Consider the following 20,059-nt stretch of genomic DNA (forward strand, 5'->3'; position numbering starts at 1 on the left):
AAACTATTTACCTAAATATACAAGTTATCTTTCCTTTAACTTACTCTTTAATAATTTATAGTGTTGTATTTTTTCACTGTCTTGGTTTTCATGACTTTTTTCCAACTTTCAACAGAACTCATTTGATTTTTATTTTTCTTGGTTTTCCTGCATAAAAGTCTATTATTAACGCATACCGTGCTTATTCATGTGTGTTATACTTTTCCTAAATGGAGTCGTGGCTTTTGCTGCTTCGTCTTGTCTATGAATTTATGCAGTTTCTTGGACTTTGTCCAACAAAAAACAAAAGCATTCTTGCTAAATTTACTCAGGAGTAGATTTAAAACAAAGGAAAAAGCGTGTAAAGAAAAAAATCTAACAACCCACTTCTGTTTTTGGCAACTCACAACTGCTGAACTTGAGACTCTAGTTTTTTTTTCAAACTTTGTAAAAGGAATTGTTATGACTTTATGTACTTAAAGGATAAAATGATTATAAAGTATTTTAAAGTCATTTAGACAGCACTACATTACTGTGAAATCTATTTGCAATAAAAAGTTACTCCTAAATGTTTAGTTGATAACTATATTGCACACATCATCAAACATAGTTCAGTTCAGTTCTACATCAGTTCAGTTCTACTTCAGTTCAGTTCTACTTCAGTTCAGTTCTAGTTCAGTCCTCGTTCAGTTCTAGTTCAGTTCTAGTTTAGTTCTAATTTAGTTCTAATTTAGTTCTAGTTCTGTTCTAGTTCTGTTCTAATTCTGTTCTAGTTCAGTTCTAGTTCAGTTCTAGTTCAGTTCTAGTTCAGTTCTAGTTCAGTTCTAGTTCAGTTCTAGTTCAGTTCTAGTTCAGTTCTAGTTCAGTTCTAATTCAGTTCTAATTCAATTCTAGTTCAGTTCTAGTTCAGTTCTAGTTCAGTTCTAGTTCAGTTCTTGTTCAGTTCTAGTTCAGTTCTAGTTCAGTTCTAGTTCAGTTCTAGTTCAGTTCTAGTTCAGTTCTAGTTCAGTTCTAGTTCAGTTCTAGGTCAGTTCTAGTTCAGTTCTAGTTCAGTTCTAGTTCAGTTCTAGTTCAGTTTATTTCAGTTCTAGTTCAGTTCTAGTTCAGTTCTAGTTCAGTTCCAGTTCAGTTCCAGTTCAGTTCTAGTTCAGTTCTAGTTCTGTTCTAGTTCTGTTCTAGTTCAGTTCTAGTTCAGTTCAGTTCTAGTTCAGTTCTAGTTCAGTTCTAGTTCAGTTCTAGTTCAGTTCTAGTTCAGTTCTAGTTCAGTTCTAGTTCAGTTCTAGTTCAGTTCAAGTTCAGTTCTAGTTCAGTTCTAGTTCAGTTCTAGTTCAGTTCTAGTTCAGTTCTAGTTCAGTTCTAGTTCAGTTCTAGTTCAGTTCTAGTTCAGTTCTAGTTCAGTTCTAGTTCAGTTCTAGTTCAGTTCTAGTTCAGTTCTAGTTCAGTTCAGTTCTAGTTCAGTTCAGTTCTAGTTCAGTTCTAGTTCAGTTCTATTTCAGTTCTAGTTCAGTTCTATTTCAGTTCTAGTTCAGTTCTAGTTCAGTTCTAGTTCAGTTCTAGTTCAGTTCTAGTTCAGTAGTTCTAGTTCTAGTTCTAGTTCTAGTTCTAGTTCAGTTCAGTTCTAGTTCAGTTCTAGTTCAGTTCTAGTTCAGTTCTAGTTCAGTTCTAGTTCAGTTCTAGTTCAGTTCTAGTTCAGTTCTAGTTCAGTTCTAGTTCAGTTCTAGTTCAGTTCTAGTTCAGTTCTAGTTCAGTTCCAGTTCAGTTCTAGTTCAGTTCTAGTTCAGTTCTAGTTCAGTTCTAGTTCAGTTCTAGTTCAGTTCTAGTTCAGTTCTAGTTCAGTTCAGTTCAGTTCTAGTTCAGTTCTAGTTCAGTTCTAGTTCAGTTCTATTTCAGTTCTAGTTCAGTTCTATTTCAGTTCTAGTTCAGTTCTAGTTCAGTTCAGTTCTAGTTCAGTTCAGTTCTAGTTCAGTTCAGTTCTAGTTCAGTTCTAGTTCAGTTCTAGTTCAGTTCTAGTTCAGTTCTAGTTCAGTTCTAGTTCAGTTCTAGTTCAGTTCTAGTTCAGTTCTAGTTCAGTTCTAGTTCAGTTCTAGTTCAGTTCTAGTTCAGTTCTAGTTCAGTTCTAGTTCAGTTCAGTAGTTCATTCTAGTTCAGTTCTAGTTCAGTTCTAGTTCAGTTCTAGTTCAGTTCTAGTTCAGTTCTAGTTCAGTTCTAGTTCAGTTCTAGTTCAGTTCTAGTTCAGTTCTAGTTCAGTTCTAGTTCAGTTCTAGTTCAGTTCTAGTTCAGTTCTAGTTCAGTTCTAGTTCAGTTCTAGTTCAGTTCTAGTTCAGTTCTAGTTCAGTTCTAGTTCAGTTATAGTTCAGTTCTAGTTCAGTTCTAGTTCAGTTCTAGTTCAGTTTTAGTTCAGTTTTAGTTCAGTTCTAGTTCAGTTCTAGTTCAGCTCTAGTTCAGTTCTAGTTCAGTTCTAATTCAGTTCTAGTTCAGTTCTAGTTCAGTTCTAGTTCAGTTCTAGTTCAGTTCTAGTTCTAGTTCAATGATCACAAATATGCCAAATTGAAGAAGAAACATACCTGATCTGGTCTTAGTCCTGGTGGTACCCAAGTATATTCCTCTAAAGCACAACCACTATCATCATCTGAGTGGGATTGCCGTTGCATATCCAAATGTTGACCTACCAAAAAAGGAGGATGAACACCAGCAACGCCAACACCACCGCCAGTGGGATGATGCAGCAGAGAGGGCGGCGATGGTGATGAAATTGCTGGAGACAGCTGATGTGGTGGTGGTGGTTGTTGTTGTTGTTGTTGCTGTGGATTGTGAGAATGAAGATGATGAGGATGCTTTAGTGACGATGATGAGTATTTGGAGATTGATGAAGATGCCGATGCCGCAGGTGAATACTGTGATGGCTGATGTGGCAATGTATTTGAAGATAATTGTTGCTATTGCTGCTGATGTTGGTGCTGTAGTTGTTGCTAGTTCAGTTCTAGTTGAGTTCTAGTTCAGTTCTGGTTCAGTTTTAGTTCAGTTTTAGTTTAGTTCTAGTTCTGTTCCAGTTCTTTTCTAGTTTTGTTCTAGTTATGTTCTAGTTCTAGTTCTGTTCTAGTTCTGTTCTAGTTCTGTTCTAGTTCTGTTCTAGTTCTGTTCTAGTTCTGTTCTAGTTCTGTTCTAGTTCTGTTCTAGTTCTTTTCTAGTTCTGTTCTAGTTCAGTTCTAGTTCTATTCTAGTTCTGTTCTAGTTCTGGTCTAGTTCTGTTCTAGTTCTGTTCTAGTTCTGTTCTAGTTCAGTTCTAGTTCTGTTCTAGTTCTGTTCTAGTTCTAGTTCTAGTTCTGTTCTAGTTCAGTTCTAGTTCTGTTCTAGTTCTGTTCTAGTTCTGTTCTAGTTCAGTTCTAGTTCAGTTCTAGTTCAGTTCTAGTTCTGTTCTAGCTCTGTTCTAGTTCTGTTCTAGTTCTGTTCTAGTTCGTGTACAGTTCTAAATCATTTCTAGTTTAGTTCTAGATCAGTTCTGCTGCTTCGTGTTTTACATACAAAAAACCCAACGGCAACCTCAGTTTTAGAGAGGTTTCCGTAAGCCAAAACCAAACAACTGATTCATAGCGGAACGGAACGTAGAAACTGAGTCTTGAGCAAAAATTTACTATTTAAAAGCTTAAGGTTTTTGAGATACTATGTACTTCATATTTAACTTGTACCTTCCTTGCATTCGTTACACTTTAAATAAAACAAATTAGATTTTTTTGCTGTTTTGCCAGTTTTTTGATAGTTTTGAATAAGTATTTTTTTGTTTATTTATTAAATGCTTGTTTTTTTTGTTATTTTAAATCGTATAATTATGAATTATTTATTTTATAATAATGAATTATCAATTAATTCGCAATACGATAAGAGCATCTTAAACAACTAAAGAATTTTGACACTTTTTTTTTTTGAAATTGAAAGTGTTAATATAACGCACGAATTGGTTGCTACAACAAAACATTTATTAAAGTTTATTTTTCTGTTAAAGTTTTCCGTTAGTATAAGAATCTAATGATTAAACATGTATATGATTATTTAATATTAAATACTTATTTGAATTAATTTTCTTTATTTTTCATTATATTGATTAAATATTTATGTCAATAGATTTATATTTTTATTTTTACCTTATGACTAAATAAAAGACTTAAACAAAGAAAAAAACTCAGTGTTAAATAAATTAAAACAAATTCATAAAAATTGTTCAGTCCTGTTGAAAAATGAGAAGTTTTCAATTAAAAAAAAAAATAATAGAAAAAATTATAAAAATCGCTGAGTGTTTGAAAAAGAAAATATGTAATTAAAATGAGGTTTTTATACCCTACACCACTTTAGTGGGGAGGGTATATTGGATTTGTGCTGATGTTTGTAACATACAAAAATATTCGTCTTAGACCCACCTTAAAGTATACCAATCGGCTTAGAATCGTTTTCTGAGTCGATTAAGCTATGTCCGTCCGTCCGTCCGTCTGGCTGGCTGGCTGGCTGTCCATGTAAACCTTGTGCGCAAGGTACAGGTCGCAATTTTCAAGATAATTGGATGAAATTTGGCACGCACGTTTTATTTGACCTAAGGACGAAGCCTATTGAAAATGGTTAAAATCGGTCCATTATTTCACCTAGCCCCCATACAACAGAACCCCCCGAAAAGGGCTTCTGAGCTCATAATTATGTTAAATATACAGATATATCGATAAAATACGGCACAACTAAGTTTTATAGAAGTCTTGATGACCCTGCCAAATTTCATAAAGATCGGGCCACATTTGACCCTAGCTCCCATACAAAGTCCCCTTCAGAAAATTACTTGAATGTCCCAAATTAGCTTATAAACACAAATATCGCGATGAAATTCAGCACAATAAAATATTATGTCAATATAAATATATTCACAAAATTTTATCGGGCTTGGTCCATATCTGCCCCTAGCCCCCATATAAAGCCTCTTTCGGAAAATTAGTTTTTCATCCATAAATTGCTTAAATGTATCGGAACAAGGGAATATTGAAGATAAATGCTTTATTATGAAAAATAAATCACATTTAATATTCATAACTGGTGTAGGGTATCATATGGTCGGCCACGCCCGACTATAATTTCTTACTTGTTTTAAATTGTTGTTCTTTTTCATTAAAATTTAATACTAAAATTATTATTAATTTTTCATACTTTTAGTTTTTTGTTTAATAAATATAACTTTTTTTTTTTGTTTGTTCAATTTTGTTGTGGTTTATTTTTTTTAATATTTTTTCTTAGTTTTTTTTTTTTGTTATTTTTTTAAAGAGTTTTATTTTTTTTATTCTTTTTCAAGATATCACATGAGGGTTTCAACGGTTTTTCGAATGTTTTATTTAGTTTTGTGTTATATTTCCTTTGGAGATTTTTTTATGTATGTTTTGTTTATTTTTTAAAAATTACTATTTCATTCTTTTTTCATTTACTATTTTTTCGATTTTTAAACAAATCGTTAAAAATTTATTTTTCTAAAGCAGAAAATAACAGTTTGGTTAAGTTTGTTGTATTTTTTTATCGGTTTAATTTAAGTTTTTGTTTTATTTCATGTTGTTTCAAAGGTACTTTTTGTTTCAGTTTCTTTTCTTTTTAATGTATGTATTTAATTTTCTTAAAATTTCATTTTAACTAAATTGTTTTGGTTTGAATTTGTTTGTTTTTTTGTTAAATTTCTGTTTGTTGCTTTTTAATACTTATTTTTCTTCTTTTAAACTAAATTTATGAATATGTATTTCGTTTTTTTGAATTTTATTTTTGTTATTCTTTTTATTCAGGTTTGGATCACAATTTTGTTGGTTTTTTTAAATTTATTTCACTCACAGATTTTGTTAAATTTTGAAAATTATCTTTAAGTTTTTCTAATACTATTTATTTTTTTAGTTTAAGTTGGAAATTTAAAATTTCAATACTATAATCAATTAATTAATTTAATATAAAAAAAACTATTATACTTAATTTTTTTTACTACAAAAAAGGCCATGTTGATCGGGGGAGTTTTGTAAGTGCAATCTGGGAACTTAGATTTATACAAAAAAAAAATTGTTATATTGAAATTTCTAAATGCTTAATGTTATATAAGATATGAACCTTTAGGAGACATTCTATAGAATACTAGGTTTTCATATGGAAACCATTATATCTTCATGATTGTTAAAAATGTTACCTGGAAATGTGCTATTTCTATCAGTCCAGGGCCGTAGGTTCGTTTCCTATCAAAAACATTGTTTCTTCGTATTTTGATTCGTAAGAAAAAGCTTTCGAAACTCAACACTACATCTTATGCGCAGTACATAAGGAAATTCTCTAAATCGGCTTTATTCTAATCGTAAAATTAAATATATTTTGATGAAATTATAGAACTTGTCCGCTATTACCGTTTTTAAGAGCAAATTCCAAGCCAGAATCTACTTTTAAAAACCTTAATCACTTTAGAACAACGATTGGACTTGCCAATATGAATGGGAATAGCAAGATATCGAGAAAACTTTGGTAATCAGAAACTCAATACTGTTTAAGGACATCTTCACCTTTAAGTGATTGTCTATTGATCGCGGTTGTATGGTCTAAGGGGAAAGAAATTTATCGCCCTTATTCTGCATTTCAATTCGAATCGAAATTTTCTCTGTTTGGCAACTTTGGTATTCTGTATTTTGATTCGACTCTCCGCCACATAAATAACAAGCATTGAGACGACATGGAATTGCTTCTTCTTTTTCTTACAATTAAGTTTTTTGTTATTGGAATACCTTTTTTCGATCGAATCGTAATCGAAATGCAGATTAGAGGTGTATATAACGTATTGTCGAAACTCAAGAACATTTCTATTTCACAATATGCAATATCATCACCCTAGTACATTACTTGGGACATTGCGGAGCAGGTATTTAATGGTCCAGTACCTCTAGTCTGCCGGGACTATAAACTGGTGTTTACATTTCACCTAGGCCTAGTCCTTGCATGAATTGAAAAGAGGTCTAACCAGAGCACCACATACTCTGGTACTACGGGTGGCCAGTTGCCCACAGGACTTGTCCTGGCTGGTCAGTTGGTTGAGGTTGCTTCATGATCCACGTAGTGGCTGTAGTTGAAACCTAAATTGCAGATAGATACAAACTACAGAGCATGACGTATGGTGATAGAGGACGACTACTGCTAACAATTTTTTAAGATATTGCGTAGAAGAAAGTCCTTCAAACTGTTCTGTTCCAGCAGATTTAATATTCGAATTGTCTGTTATAGAGCAACTTGTTCATAAAGTTTCCTTGACAGAGAAACCGTTCGATTTATAACAGTTTCCATTGACGAACTTTACTGAAGAAGAACTAGGTGCATTTCGGATCATAGATTCATAACAGTTTCCATTGACGACCTTTACTGAAGAAGAACTAGGGCCATTTCGGATCATAGATTTAATATTCTTTGGAATGATGAGTTTTATAATAAAGTTTGAAATGAAAGACAAACGAAAACTGTCAGTGATTAACGTCTACAGATATCATTTGTTCGCCTACTGCTAAACATTTCAAGTCTGCAAATGACAAATCTTATCTCCGAAAGAAAGGATAGAGACTATCTGCTAAACTTTCCGTGGGTACAAGTTTGAAGTTTGGATTCCGTTCGATTCATACAGTTTCCATTGACGGCAAATTTATTTGACTTATTTGCAAAGTAGGACGACTACCACTTCATTCTAGCAGAATAGTGGAGTTATTTGCTCAATGAGTTTCTTATTTGGTGGAGAAACCGTCCGCTAGTTAAATAGAACTTGTGACCTTTTGGATCAAGGATTCGGTGTTCTTCGGAATGATGAGTAAGTGTTGTTGTGACAGATTGGCTGTGGAATAACTTCCGATTGATATTTTGTTGTTGTTGTGAGTATGTGTTGTTGTTGTAACAGATTGGATCTGACTGGATGTTCTTCCCTGGGAAAACACTTCCGATTGATATATTGATGTTGTTGTAAATAAGTATTGTTGTTGTAACAGATTGGCTGAGACTGGACGTTCTTCCCTGGGGGAAAAAACTTCCGGTTGATACAGCTGCTGCTGAGTTGACAATCTTTGGCTGATTCCCGGAAGTTCCGGAGCGAGTATCCAATTGTGGTTTGAACGCATGAGTAAATGTAGTTTGCAATAAAGGATGATCTGCGAAATTTTTCTTAGATAAACATCTTTAGAGAACATTTGGACATCTTCAGGGAAGATTTATTTCAGGGAACATTTGCAGCAGAAGTCGTACAAATGGTCTCTGAATATGTCTGTCTGTGAACGTTTTGTGGTTAACGTGACAACTAGCTTACATCATACTCTAGTCTAAGTACATATTAAGAAGACATTCGAGAAAAAGTTTCATATCTAAATAGTTTTAAAATATATCTTGTTTCAATGCTTTAACTATTTGCTCAAAACTTTTCGATTTCTCAAAAATCGCATGAGTAAGTAATGAAGGATGATCTGCGAAATCTTTCATAGATGGACATCTTCAGAGAACATTTGGACATCTTCAGAGAACATTAGCAGCACGTTTTTAGGGAAGATTCATTTCGGAAAATATTTGCAGCAGAAGTCGTACAAATGGTCTCTGAATGTGTCTGTCTATGAAGATGTCCATTGGCACGTTTTGTGGTTAACGTGACTACTAGCTTACATCATACTATAGTCTAAGTATTAAGAAGACATTCGAGAAAACGTTTCATATCTAAATAGTTTTAAAATATGTCTTGTTTCAAAGCTTTAACTATTTGATCAAAACTTTTCGATTTCACAAAGAACGCATAAGTAAGTACAGTTTGCAATGAAGGATGATCTGCGAAATCTTTCATAGATGGACATCTTTAGAGAACATTAGCAGCACGTTTTTAGGGAAGATTCATTTCGGAAAATATTTGCAGCAGAAGTCGTATAAATGGTCTCTGAATGTGTATGTCTGTGACTACTAGCTTACATCATACTCTAGTCTAAGTATTAAGAAAACTTTCGAGAAAACGTTTCATATCTAAATAGTTTTAAAATATTTCTTGTTTCAAAGCTTTAACTATTTACTCAAAACTTTTCGATTTCATGAAGATTTATAAAAAAGAGTTTAGCTTTTTATAAAACTAGTTCCCAGTTTACACAAATTATAAATTCATAAACTTATTTCTTAATTTAAACTAATAAAGTAGCACAATTTTGTAAAACAAAATTTTCGTATGATATTTTTTTCCTAATCTTTGTCTATTAAGTATTTTGGTAGAATTTAAACTATTATTGTTTTGTTTTTGTTTTGTGTTTTTTACCATTACTTTAAAATATGTTAAATTAGTACTTAGTTTCAAAATATGCCAGTCACAAATACTAATAGCGTATTATTTTATTTTGTTTATAAACTATTACTTTTTCTTCTTTAGAATTTTAATTTTTTTTGTTAAATAATTTTGTCTAAAATAAATTTATTTAGTTGTTGTTTTTTTTTTAATATTAAACTATGTTTTTGTGTGTGGTTTACTATTAAATAGTAGTTGTTAAGACTGTTGTTGTTGATTTAAATATCAGATTTTTCAAATATTGCTTTTCAAAATTTCAAGTTTTATATTTATTTAGTTTAAGTAATTTAAAATAATTCGTTTTCGGTAACATGTTCAGTTTGTAATTTGTTAAACAGTTTGGTTTTTTTTTTTTTTTTTGTTTCTTCTTCAGGCAGTTATTTTGTTTACAGTTTTTAGAGCGGCTTTAAATAGTTTGTTTGGTAATTATCGTTTTATTTTCTTTATGTTTGTGTATTATTTCCGAATTTTAGTTCTTTTTTTTTAATCTTGTGGTTTGTATACTAAAAACGTATAATTTTACTTAAATTTTAACTTAATTTTTATATTTGTTTAAATATATAAATTTTAGAAATTTTGTAGAAAAATAATATATTTCTATAAAAAAAAATGTTTTCTTTTCTTAAAAATTGTTTTTTTTTTTTTTTTGCAAGTCCAATATTATGTGGAAGATTTACGTTGTTGTTTTCTTTATGTTTATTTAATAAAAATTTAGTTTAACTATTTGTTAACCAACAAAAAAATTTTCTTTCTTTTATGGTTAAATATTTTGTGTATTTTTTAAATTTCTTGTTTAAATTAGATTGTTGTTTTTTTTTTTTTTGGGTACCAAGACAAAATATTATAGTTTTTTGTAATTTTCGGTTTAATAAAAAGTTAACGTCTGTAAGTTTTATTGTTGTTTTTTATGGAAATTTCTGTTTAATTTATAATATTTTGGCCCAGTACTGTATGTATTTTTTTAAGGCAATGTTGTATTTTTAATATTTCTTTTTAGCATCCATACGTTGTTTATAATAATTAAAAAAAAACTATGTTGTTTTATTAAATAAAATAAATTCGAGTTTGTTATTAAAAAAAGAAAACAATTATAAGTAATAAGAGATAAACACAGAAGAGATTCTATATGCTAGAAATTAAAAAAAAAAAAAAAACAAAAACTTAAACCAACTTAAAATAATAAAATTCAAATTCTTAGAAAAAAATCTACATATAAAAGAAATAGTTTAAATTTAAGAAAAAAGATAAATTAAAAAGAAAATTTTAAATTCATAATTCTTTTTCCTGTTTTTATAATAAAATTCTACAATATTTTATCTGTTTTTTTTTCTGATTTCCAATACGTATAAGTGTTTTTAAGAAAGCATATGTTTTTTTGTTCTTCACAAACATTTAAATATGAATTGAAAAAATGTTAGTTAAATATGCTTTACTAATTATTTATATATTTATGTATTATGTATAATTGTATTCTTAAATTTTTGTTTAAGAAAAATTATAATTTTTTTATTATTCGTTTTATTTTAATACCTTTTTTTAAACTCCTTTTTATGGCTGTCTCCTACCTCCTCTTCCTTCCATTTTGTTTAGTCAAAACGATTGGTGGCAAAATTGTATATAATATCGGTAGTATGTTCATCTAATCCACAAATTTCCAAAATATTTTCCGAACGTGTTTCGGAATAAGTCATGGAACGTTTATATTTTAATAAATTTAGTATTATGAATCTGTAAATGAAATATAATTTATAACAATAAGTTATTTTCTTTTTAAAGAACCTTTAAATTGCAGTTTTATAGAAAAATTTTCTATAAATTTTCTTTATTTATAGAAAAATTTCGATAAGTTTTCTTTTTATAGAACATTTTTTTAATTTTTGGTAAATTTTCAACTATTTTACGCTGATACAGGGCCTCGCTCTAGTATTGTCACAAATGTCAACATCGCATGCAACGGCCCTAAAGCAAGGAGCGTGGCAACATACAAATATGTATCTTATATTTGTTAAACTGCCCTTCAAATCTCCAATCTGATGAAGCTGGTTAAAGATACTCAAAGAAAATAGTAATAGGATGTGATGCCAACAGCCACCAGGTAGCTTGGGGTAGCAAAAATCGCAAGGGACAAGCCCACATGGATTTCTTTAATACTAAAAACATGATTATATTGAACTAGAGAAGAAGTATTAGATAAAACTATAATGCGCTGTTGTAAGTTAGTTGCCTAGTCCACGTACGCCGTCACTGCGTGGATCGTCAGTCTGAACGTACATACTCGTGGGATTCAAAATAGATGAATCAAATTACAACCAAGGTCGACCTGTTAGGTAAAGACATTCCGGACGTCACGGTCAACGAGAATGATGAGGAGTCTGACAGTACTTGGGAGGACGGTGAAGTTACCCTTACTGACCTCAATGCCAGAATTGTTGAGCAGAAGGTCAGGTACTGACTGGCTTAAACGTGGAGGGTCTTCTGGAGGTGGCATGTGACTCCTTTGGTCAAACTAGTGCCACACAGAGTTGAGGTCAGACTGATAAGATAACATTTGGGAGAGGACCGTCAACAGGTCTTTCGTGGTCGAGAATTAATACAGGCCGAACGAAGGAGGAGAAGGATAAGAATGGGACTTTGGGGTCTCTTGCCTTTCTGTCGAAAATAGCAAAGGCTGATTCCTCAAAGTTCTCGTCAAGGGAGAGGCTCCTACTTAGAAAGCACCGACAAAGTGTTGCTAAATTAGAGAGAATATACGGCCCAGTTGGTGACGTTCTGGGTTAGTCCACGCCATGGGGACAACGGGTGGATGCTGCCATCAACCCGGCTAACACTCAAAAGAGTGATGGGTCGATGGCATCATCAACCTGCAGTCGACCAAAAGGCCAAGAGAGTGGTACCATGAAAACCAAGGTGCTCATGTCTTCGGAGCGAGCTGCGGAGGTCAAAGGTCTACCACCGAAAAACTCTTGCAAAGTGGCCACGACACCAGGAAAGGTAAAGAGAGCTGGTAAACTTCCGACCCGCTCTTATACTGACCTCTGCAAGAACGTCAGTAAGGGAATGGGGCTCCGGTGTGACCGACCCTCCAAACCAGTGGTCTGAAAGTCACCAAACTCAACGAAGAGGTCTGATCTAAGGAGGGCAATTAAGAAAGCCAGATCTGGAGATGATCAACCCTCTTCATCCAGCAAGAAGATGAAGAAGTCAACCAGCCTGGATGTATGCCTTCAAGTGGCAATCATTGATCGGAATGATCCAGATGGGAGGATCAGTACCGATTTCTGGCAATCAATTGAAGGTAGGCTGATTGATCAAATCGCCACCTTAGAGGGCAATTCGGAGGATGTTGAGATTGTGAAGGTTGTCAATTGCGGAAACAAGAACTCCTTGGAGTTCTTATAATCGGCAATTGTCAAATGTAGCGACATTAACTCAGCAGTAAAGCTTGAGGTGATACAGGCTTCCGAAATGCCACTACTGTCAATAGTAACAGTGTGGATTCCACCACCCGTTAGGACGGTGCAAGCCGCAAGACCGCAGTATACTAGGATGAGTGTAGTAAGAAAATCGTTTGAAAGCAAAACGAGACTCCTGGAAACTTTTCTGCAAACAGGTAGACAGCGTAAATGACGTATCGAAGAAAAAAATTCTTATCCAAAACTCATGCCCAACCGGAATCTATAATCGATGACATGGGCAGGAGGCTGGAGTATATGGTAGAGCAAATTAAACTCCTAATTGACTCTCTTTTTGTACCTGGTATATGAACCGATATTACAGAGATAGCTATTACATCTGGCAATCAAGTGTTTTGCACCGTACAAAGCTACTGGATCGGATGGTATTTTCCCGGCACTTTTGCTTTAAATTCGTCCCTATTAAATGGCAGGTCACTAAAGTTCTACCTTGCAACGGAAAGTCAATAGCATGTTAATAAGCAGTATACCAGATAAAGACCTCAAATACATATAAGCAGCATGCTTATGTAAGGGAACGATCGGTGGAAACCGCGGTAAATGAAGATTTCCAATTTATATTTAAATCCTGCGATATCAAACTGTATATCGTCACCAAAAACGCAAACGGCCCTATCTAACATTTTTAAAATTTTACAGGAGAAGCAAAAAACTATTGAAATTGAAAAGTTTGTTTCTATCAACGCGATTTATTTGTAGTAAATAAACATATTGTTTAATATGACTTTTTACCTTTAAAATTTTTATTTTTATTATTTTTTTTTTTTTTTTTTGTAGATAGGGCCTTTTGTATTTTGTCAATAAAATCGCTAATTTTGGTCGGAGGAGTCCAATAATCAACAATAAAATCGATTTTGAATTTTTGGTTAGTTAGGGCCGTTTGCGTTTCAGGTGACGATATACACTTCAACAACATAAACATTGATACTCTTATATAATGGTTATTCAAGTTTTATATTGACCAGGTACACCGTAACTGGATAAACTACATGCAGAGCAACAGATGAATAACCTGCGAGTTGTACGATATAACTATCAGGGAAGAGGTATTTCGCGGTACAACACATTTTGTCCCCTTTACCCTGGATAACCACGATTTATAGCCTCCTAAGGATCCTAAGCGAGAAAGGAACTAGACCTATCGGATATATAGACGATATCGTAATACTTCTAGAGGGGAAAGATTCCAAATTACCAAATTAAATGTTTATAAAGATTATAGGAAATTCCCCTTTGTTTAGAACAATTTTCAAAAATTCCCATTAAAATAAAAAACTTTTCTTCCACTTGAAGTCGGTTTACTTTTTAACGTATTCTACAGAACATAATTTTAAACATGTTCTACTTACTTAGCATTAGGATTTTTAGTTTCACGATACTTGTCCAAAAACTTGCATAGAAAATCAGAATTTTGTTTAGGATTACCACGGCCAGCCGTTGGAACAATACACAAGAAAACATCATAAACTTGTTCGCTAGACAAAGCATTCAAAATAGGGGTGACTAAGCGTTGATTATTCTTTTGATTCTAAACAAGAAAAAGAAAACAACAGAAATAGTAAATTAAAACAAGTTTCTCAACAAAAACAAGGACACACATATTAAATATAAACTAACCTCAACCACGTCATAGGAAGTAAAACCCAATTGTGTGGAATAGGTTTTCTCAAATAAAATCTTCTTCAATTTCATTTTATCCTCATACCAGTGGAAAACATCTACCTTTGATTCACGTTTCGAATAGCCAAAGGATAAAGCAAGACAGGCATCGTAATAACTTAAACGCTTGTGATTTTTAAGCATTTCTAAAAAAATAAATAGAATACAATTAAATATATTTCATTATTCAATAAATTTGTCTTACTTTTCTTATAATTGCTTTGCAAATTCACAGTTATATGCATTCGTAAATTACCGCCATCGGTATTCCAATGGAATGAATCTTTATAGAGTTTATCCAAATATTCCAATTTTAATGCCTCTACTCTCTTGGTGGGTATTTTAGACAAATCACTGACACCAATATCTCGCAGGCTCATTAGCAAATGCACCGGATGAACACGGGACTTCTTGGCAAATTCTTTATTTTCCAACATTTTTTGACAGATTTTCAAAATTTTAGGATTATCGAAATGATTAAAACGGGCCATTTTACGCCAACATTTTAAAATTTGCAAATACGACATGGAGGGCAAAACCGCTTCCATTATAACTGGATGACGCAATAGATGACCAGGAACTTGTGTATAGGGCAGTTTAAATTTCCGTATAATTTTAATGGCTTCATGTTTTTTCTTGGTGGTGCGTAATTTTGAAATGGCTACAACCACGGAGGTGGGAGTGGCCGACTCTGTAGAATTGGCTTTTACTAAAGGTTTCTGCTCTGGCACCTCAGTCTTAACCGTAACCATTTCGGTCTCATTAGCATTTGAGTCGGTGGCTTGCATACCATTACTGCTAGTTGCTGGTTGTACTGCAACAGTTGCTGCAGTTACAGCTGAAGCCTCAGCATCTTTGATTAACTCCGTACATGTCTTAAAGAATGGTGTAACCACTTCTGCTGAGCCCACAGTTCGGTCGGGTATATGACACAATTTGATTAAAGCCTTATGGGTGAAACCATGTAAACCACGATGTGCTAACCACATTGTTCGTATAGCTTCTGGTGTCTGCATTTCATACCAGGCTGTAACAGCTTTGCGCACGGTGCGTGAAAAACCTTTATGGTTTAGATCTTTGCCGATTAATGAGGCATATTTGCAGAAAAGAAATAGATCATCATCGGTGCGAATTAATACTGGAAATGCATGCCGCATCGCTGTTTTCCATTGAATATCGACGGTGGAGGCAAAGTAAGCAGCATAAACGAAAAGAGTCTAATGGATAGAAAGTTAGAAATATTTATATTATTGAAATACATACATAGAATTAAAATAGTACTGAACTACAACTGAACTAGAACCTAAAGAGCTTAATTACAATTGAACTAGAACTGGACTAGAATTGAACTAGAACTGAACTAGAACTGAACTAGAACTGAACTAGAACTGAACTAGAATTGAACTAGAACTGAACTAGAACTGAACTAGAACTGAACTTGAACTGAACTAGAACTAAACTAGAACTGAACTAGAACTGAACTAGAACTGAACTAGAACTGAACTAGAACTGAACTAGAACTGAACTAGAACTGAACTAGAACTGAACTAGAACTGAACTAGAACTGAACTAGAACTGAACTAGAACTGAACTAGAACTGAACTAGAACTGAACTAGAACTGAACTAGAACTGAACTAGAACTGAACTAGAACTGAACTAGAACTGAACTAGAACTGAACTAGAACTGAACTAGAACTGAACTAGAACTGAACTAGAACTGAACTAGAACTGAACTAGAACTGAACTAGAACTGAACTAGAACTGAACTAGAACTAGAACTAGAACTTGAACTAGAACTGAACTAGAACTGAACTAGAACTGAACTAGAACTGAACTAGAACAGAACTAGAACTGAACTAGAACTGAACTAAAACTGAACTAGAACTGAACTAGAACTGAACTAGAACTGAACTAGAAACTGAACTAGAACTGAACTAGAACTAAACTAGAACTGAACTAGAACTGAACTAGAACTGAACTAGAACTGAACTAGAACTGAACTAGAACTGAACTAGAACTGAACTAGAACTGAACTAGAACTGAACTAGAACTGAACTAGAACTGAACTAGAAACTGAACTAGAACTGAACTAGAACTGAACTAGAACTGAACTAGAACTGAACTAGAACTGAACTAGAACTGAACTAGAACTGAACTAGAACTGAACTGAACTAGAACTGAACTAGAACTGAACTAGAACTGAACTAGAACTGAACTAGAACTGAACTAGAACTGAACTAGAACTTAACTAGAACTGAACTAGAACTGAACTAGAACTGAACTAGAACTGAACTAGAACTGAACTAGAACTGAACTCGAACTGAACTAGAACTGAACTAGAACTGAACTAGAACTGAACTAGAACTGAACTAGAACTGAACTAGAACTGAACTAGAACTGAACTAGAACTGAACTAGAACTGAACTAGAACTGAACTAGAACTGAACTAAAACTGAACTAAAACTGAACTAGAACTGAACTAGAACTGAACTAGAACTGAACTAGAACTGAACTAGAACTAGAACTGAACTAACACTAAACTAGAATACAAATAATCTAGATCTGAACTATAACTAAGCTAGAATTAGAATAAGTACTGAAACAGAACTGAACAATAAATGAACTAGAAATGAAATAGAACGTATCTGTAAGTAGAACTACAACTGAATTTTAACAAATATAAAACTAAACTAGAATTAATCTAGAACTGATATGCAACTTAAAAAGAACTAAAATAAAAATAAACTAGAACTGAATTTGAAATTTGTTGAAATTTCTTAATAATCGTCTAGTTCTTTGAGTAACTTCAACGTATTACCATAATGAATTTATTTTTAACAATCACATTCAAATATTTTTTAATGATTTCACAAATTATCAATACTTTCAACACAAATGTCAGGTAAAATTCCAATTAATTCATACTAACCTCATCACGGCGTACTAAAGAAACCTCATGCAACAACTCTCTCATCAAAGGAAGAAATTCGCTATCATTTATATCCTTTACCAGCTCTGCCACCAAAGGAAAATAAGTTTCCACTTTAAGAGAACCACGCAAATAGATGTACACCGGTTCAAAGGAGCCCAAAAAGCAGAAACGTTTCAATTTTTGTTTGGAATCCATTTTAAGCAGCAATTCGGTAGTGAATTTCTTCTAAAGGGGAGTTTCTCTAGCCAGCACAACTGAAAGAGAAATAAAACAAAATACCAATGATTAGATTTAACGAAAAGCAACAATTTTTTTGCGTAGAGTAGACAAAAAGAAATCAAAAGCATTTACCTTGTCCGCCTGAAGACCAAAAACAAAATGTGCTTTTTCCCAAAAATTGAAAAAAAAAATGACAAAAATAATTCGCAAAACAGAAGCAGAGCAAGGAATTCAAATGAGCGACTTTGAATGAACAGTAAACGCCACTACAAAAACAAACGATAAAACTAAAAACAACAACACTGAGAAGTGGAAGAAGCAGCTACAGAACAACAACAATAAATACAAAAACAATTCACAAAACCAACAACAAATTATTTTGCGGACTTTTTCAATTCATAAATGGGGGCGCTGCCTCTTCTTTTATGTTGTTATTGTTGTTGCTGTTGTACTGTTTTTTGTGGTTATTACTGTCGCTGCTGCTAATGTAGATGATTTCTTGTTGTAGCTACAATTTTATTTAATTTCGTGTTTAAATTATATTTCTAATGCCTCACTTAAATGCGTTTCAATTTGATTTCTTTTATTTTTGGAGTTTTGCTTCACTCGCTACTTCCACACAGTTAAATTATTCTTGTATTTTGTTGTCCAAATTCCGCTACTTTTTCTTTACATTTTTTTTGTATCTCATCTTTTTTGTTTTCGTTTTTTGTCTGTCTTTTTCAAACAAATTTCCTACTCACCGTAATTGTTTCTTCGTCCATGGTAAAAAAATGAAGAGTTTGTAGTTGTTGTTTTTGGGAAAAAAAAAAAACATTGAATTGAAATTTTTAATAAGAAATGTTTAATTTTGCAACAAGTTTATTTAAATTAGCTTTACTTACTTGCTACTTTCTTTTTGTTTTCTTCTTTGCAATTTGTTTTTATTTATTTGTTAATTATTATTATTTTTCGATTATTTATTATTTTTCGTTTGCTGAGCGTAGTGAAAAAAATGTTTGTATACTGACTGACGGACAACAAGAAAAAGAAGATGATACAATAAAATAACAACAAAAATGGCAACAAAAATAAATAAATAAACAAATCAACGTCAAAGTGTTGCCAGATTGATGTGAAAAGAAAAACGCTGCCTCAACGAATTCCAATTAGATTGATTAGATTTTATTGAAACTATTCAATAACATCTACAATCTCCTCATTTTAATCAATATTTTGGAAAACAAGTTTCCGAATGGAATGAATTTTTATCCACTTATTGTATTCTTTGAACGGAACAGAAGGAAAAAAATATTCAAGCACTACTATTTTTACAAAATCTGTATGACACTGAACAAATGTCACGAATGATGGTCTCAAATTGCCCATGTGTATTTTGAAGACTTCAAATATTTCCAAATATTTTCTATAAAAAGAGAATTTAACAAAACTTATCTCTAAAGAAATTTCCAAATATTTTCTATAAAAAGAGAATTTAACAAAACTTATCTCTAAAGAATTGTATTAACTTCTGTATAAAAACAGAATTAGCAATTTGTATAAAAGTTAAAATTTTTAATAAAATCTTCATCGTGTAATTTGTTACACATTTACGGTATTGCCATACTATATTATCATTCAAGTAATTGTAATAGATTAATAAGACTTTGTTGTGCTTAGCAAAGACAACAATCATAGTGGATGTATTAAATGTGATACCATATTAATGAAAAATTATATCTTGTGGAAAACAAATACGTTCTTAGAAAGAAACAAAAGTGATCACAGATTCACTTGTTTTTGCTATCTATAGGTATCTCTTATAGTTTTCGAGAAAAACATTTATGCTTTCACTCAAAAAGTCGAATTTTAGTATAAAATAGTGGCCTCCAGTAGGTTAGCGGTAGTGTTCTAGTCTGGTAGACCGGAGGTGGTGGGTTCGATTCCCACCTGAGGCACTGGTTATGGAGCGCACAACAGGCCCGATAGTGGCCTAGGTGTATTTCTTCGGATTTGATGTATATATATCCTCCTATCAAGTAACTAACTAACTAAACTAACTAACTACTAACTAACTAACTAACTAACTAACTAACTAACTAACTAACTAACTAACTAACTAACTAACTAACTAACTAACTACTAACTAACTAACTAACTAACTAACTAACTAACTAACTAACTAACTAACTAACTAACTAACTAACTAACTACTAACTAACTAACTACTAACTAACTAACTAACTAACTAACTAACTAACTAACTAACTAACTACTAACTAACTAACTAACTAACTACTAACTACTAACTAACTAACTAACTAACTAACTAACTAACTAACTAACTAACTAACTACTAACTAACTAACTAACTAACTAACTACTAACTAACTAACTAACTAACTAACTACTAACTAACTAACTAACTAACTAACTAACTAACTAACTAACTAACTAACTAACTAACTAACTACTAACTAACTAACTAA

The 20,059-nt window shown here is 32.4% G+C and overlaps 1 protein-coding gene across 6 annotated transcripts; it reads right to left on the reverse strand.

Annotated features, from left to right (window-relative positions):
* Positions 1–10,828: 10,828 nt before the first annotated feature.
* On the reverse strand, positions 10,829–18,615 carry LOC119609360 (60 kDa SS-A/Ro ribonucleoprotein). Of its 6 annotated transcripts, XM_037964107.1 has the most exons (8): positions 18,476–18,615; positions 18,335–18,345; positions 17,724–17,857; positions 17,370–17,626; positions 14,645–15,656; positions 14,398–14,585; positions 14,130–14,308; positions 10,829–11,035 (listed from the first exon to the last, which is right to left on the reverse strand). In XM_037964107.1, the coding sequence occupies exons 4-8, from the start codon at positions 17,565–17,567 to the stop codon at positions 10,894–10,896; spliced, it is 1,719 nt and encodes a 572-aa protein (XP_037820035.1). In that variant the 5' UTR covers positions 17,568–17,626; positions 17,724–17,857; positions 18,335–18,345; positions 18,476–18,615; the 3' UTR covers positions 10,829–10,893. The 6 variants fall into 6 exon arrangements, with proteins under 6 accessions (XP_037820035.1, XP_037820036.1, XP_037820033.1 ...); XM_037964108.1 differs by lacking the exon at positions 17,724–17,857; XM_037964105.1 differs by lacking the exons at positions 18,335–18,345; positions 18,476–18,615 and adding an exon at positions 18,063–18,305.
* Between the last annotated feature and the right edge of the window lie 1,444 nt (positions 18,616–20,059).

The sequence above is a fragment of the Lucilia sericata genome, unplaced genomic scaffold, assembly GCF_015586225.1.
Source record: "Lucilia sericata isolate MDLA Ls3-8-SP2 unplaced genomic scaffold, ASM1558622v1 Contig000967F_arrow, whole genome shotgun sequence".
Taxonomy (NCBI): Eukaryota; Metazoa; Arthropoda; class Insecta; order Diptera; family Calliphoridae; genus Lucilia; species Lucilia sericata.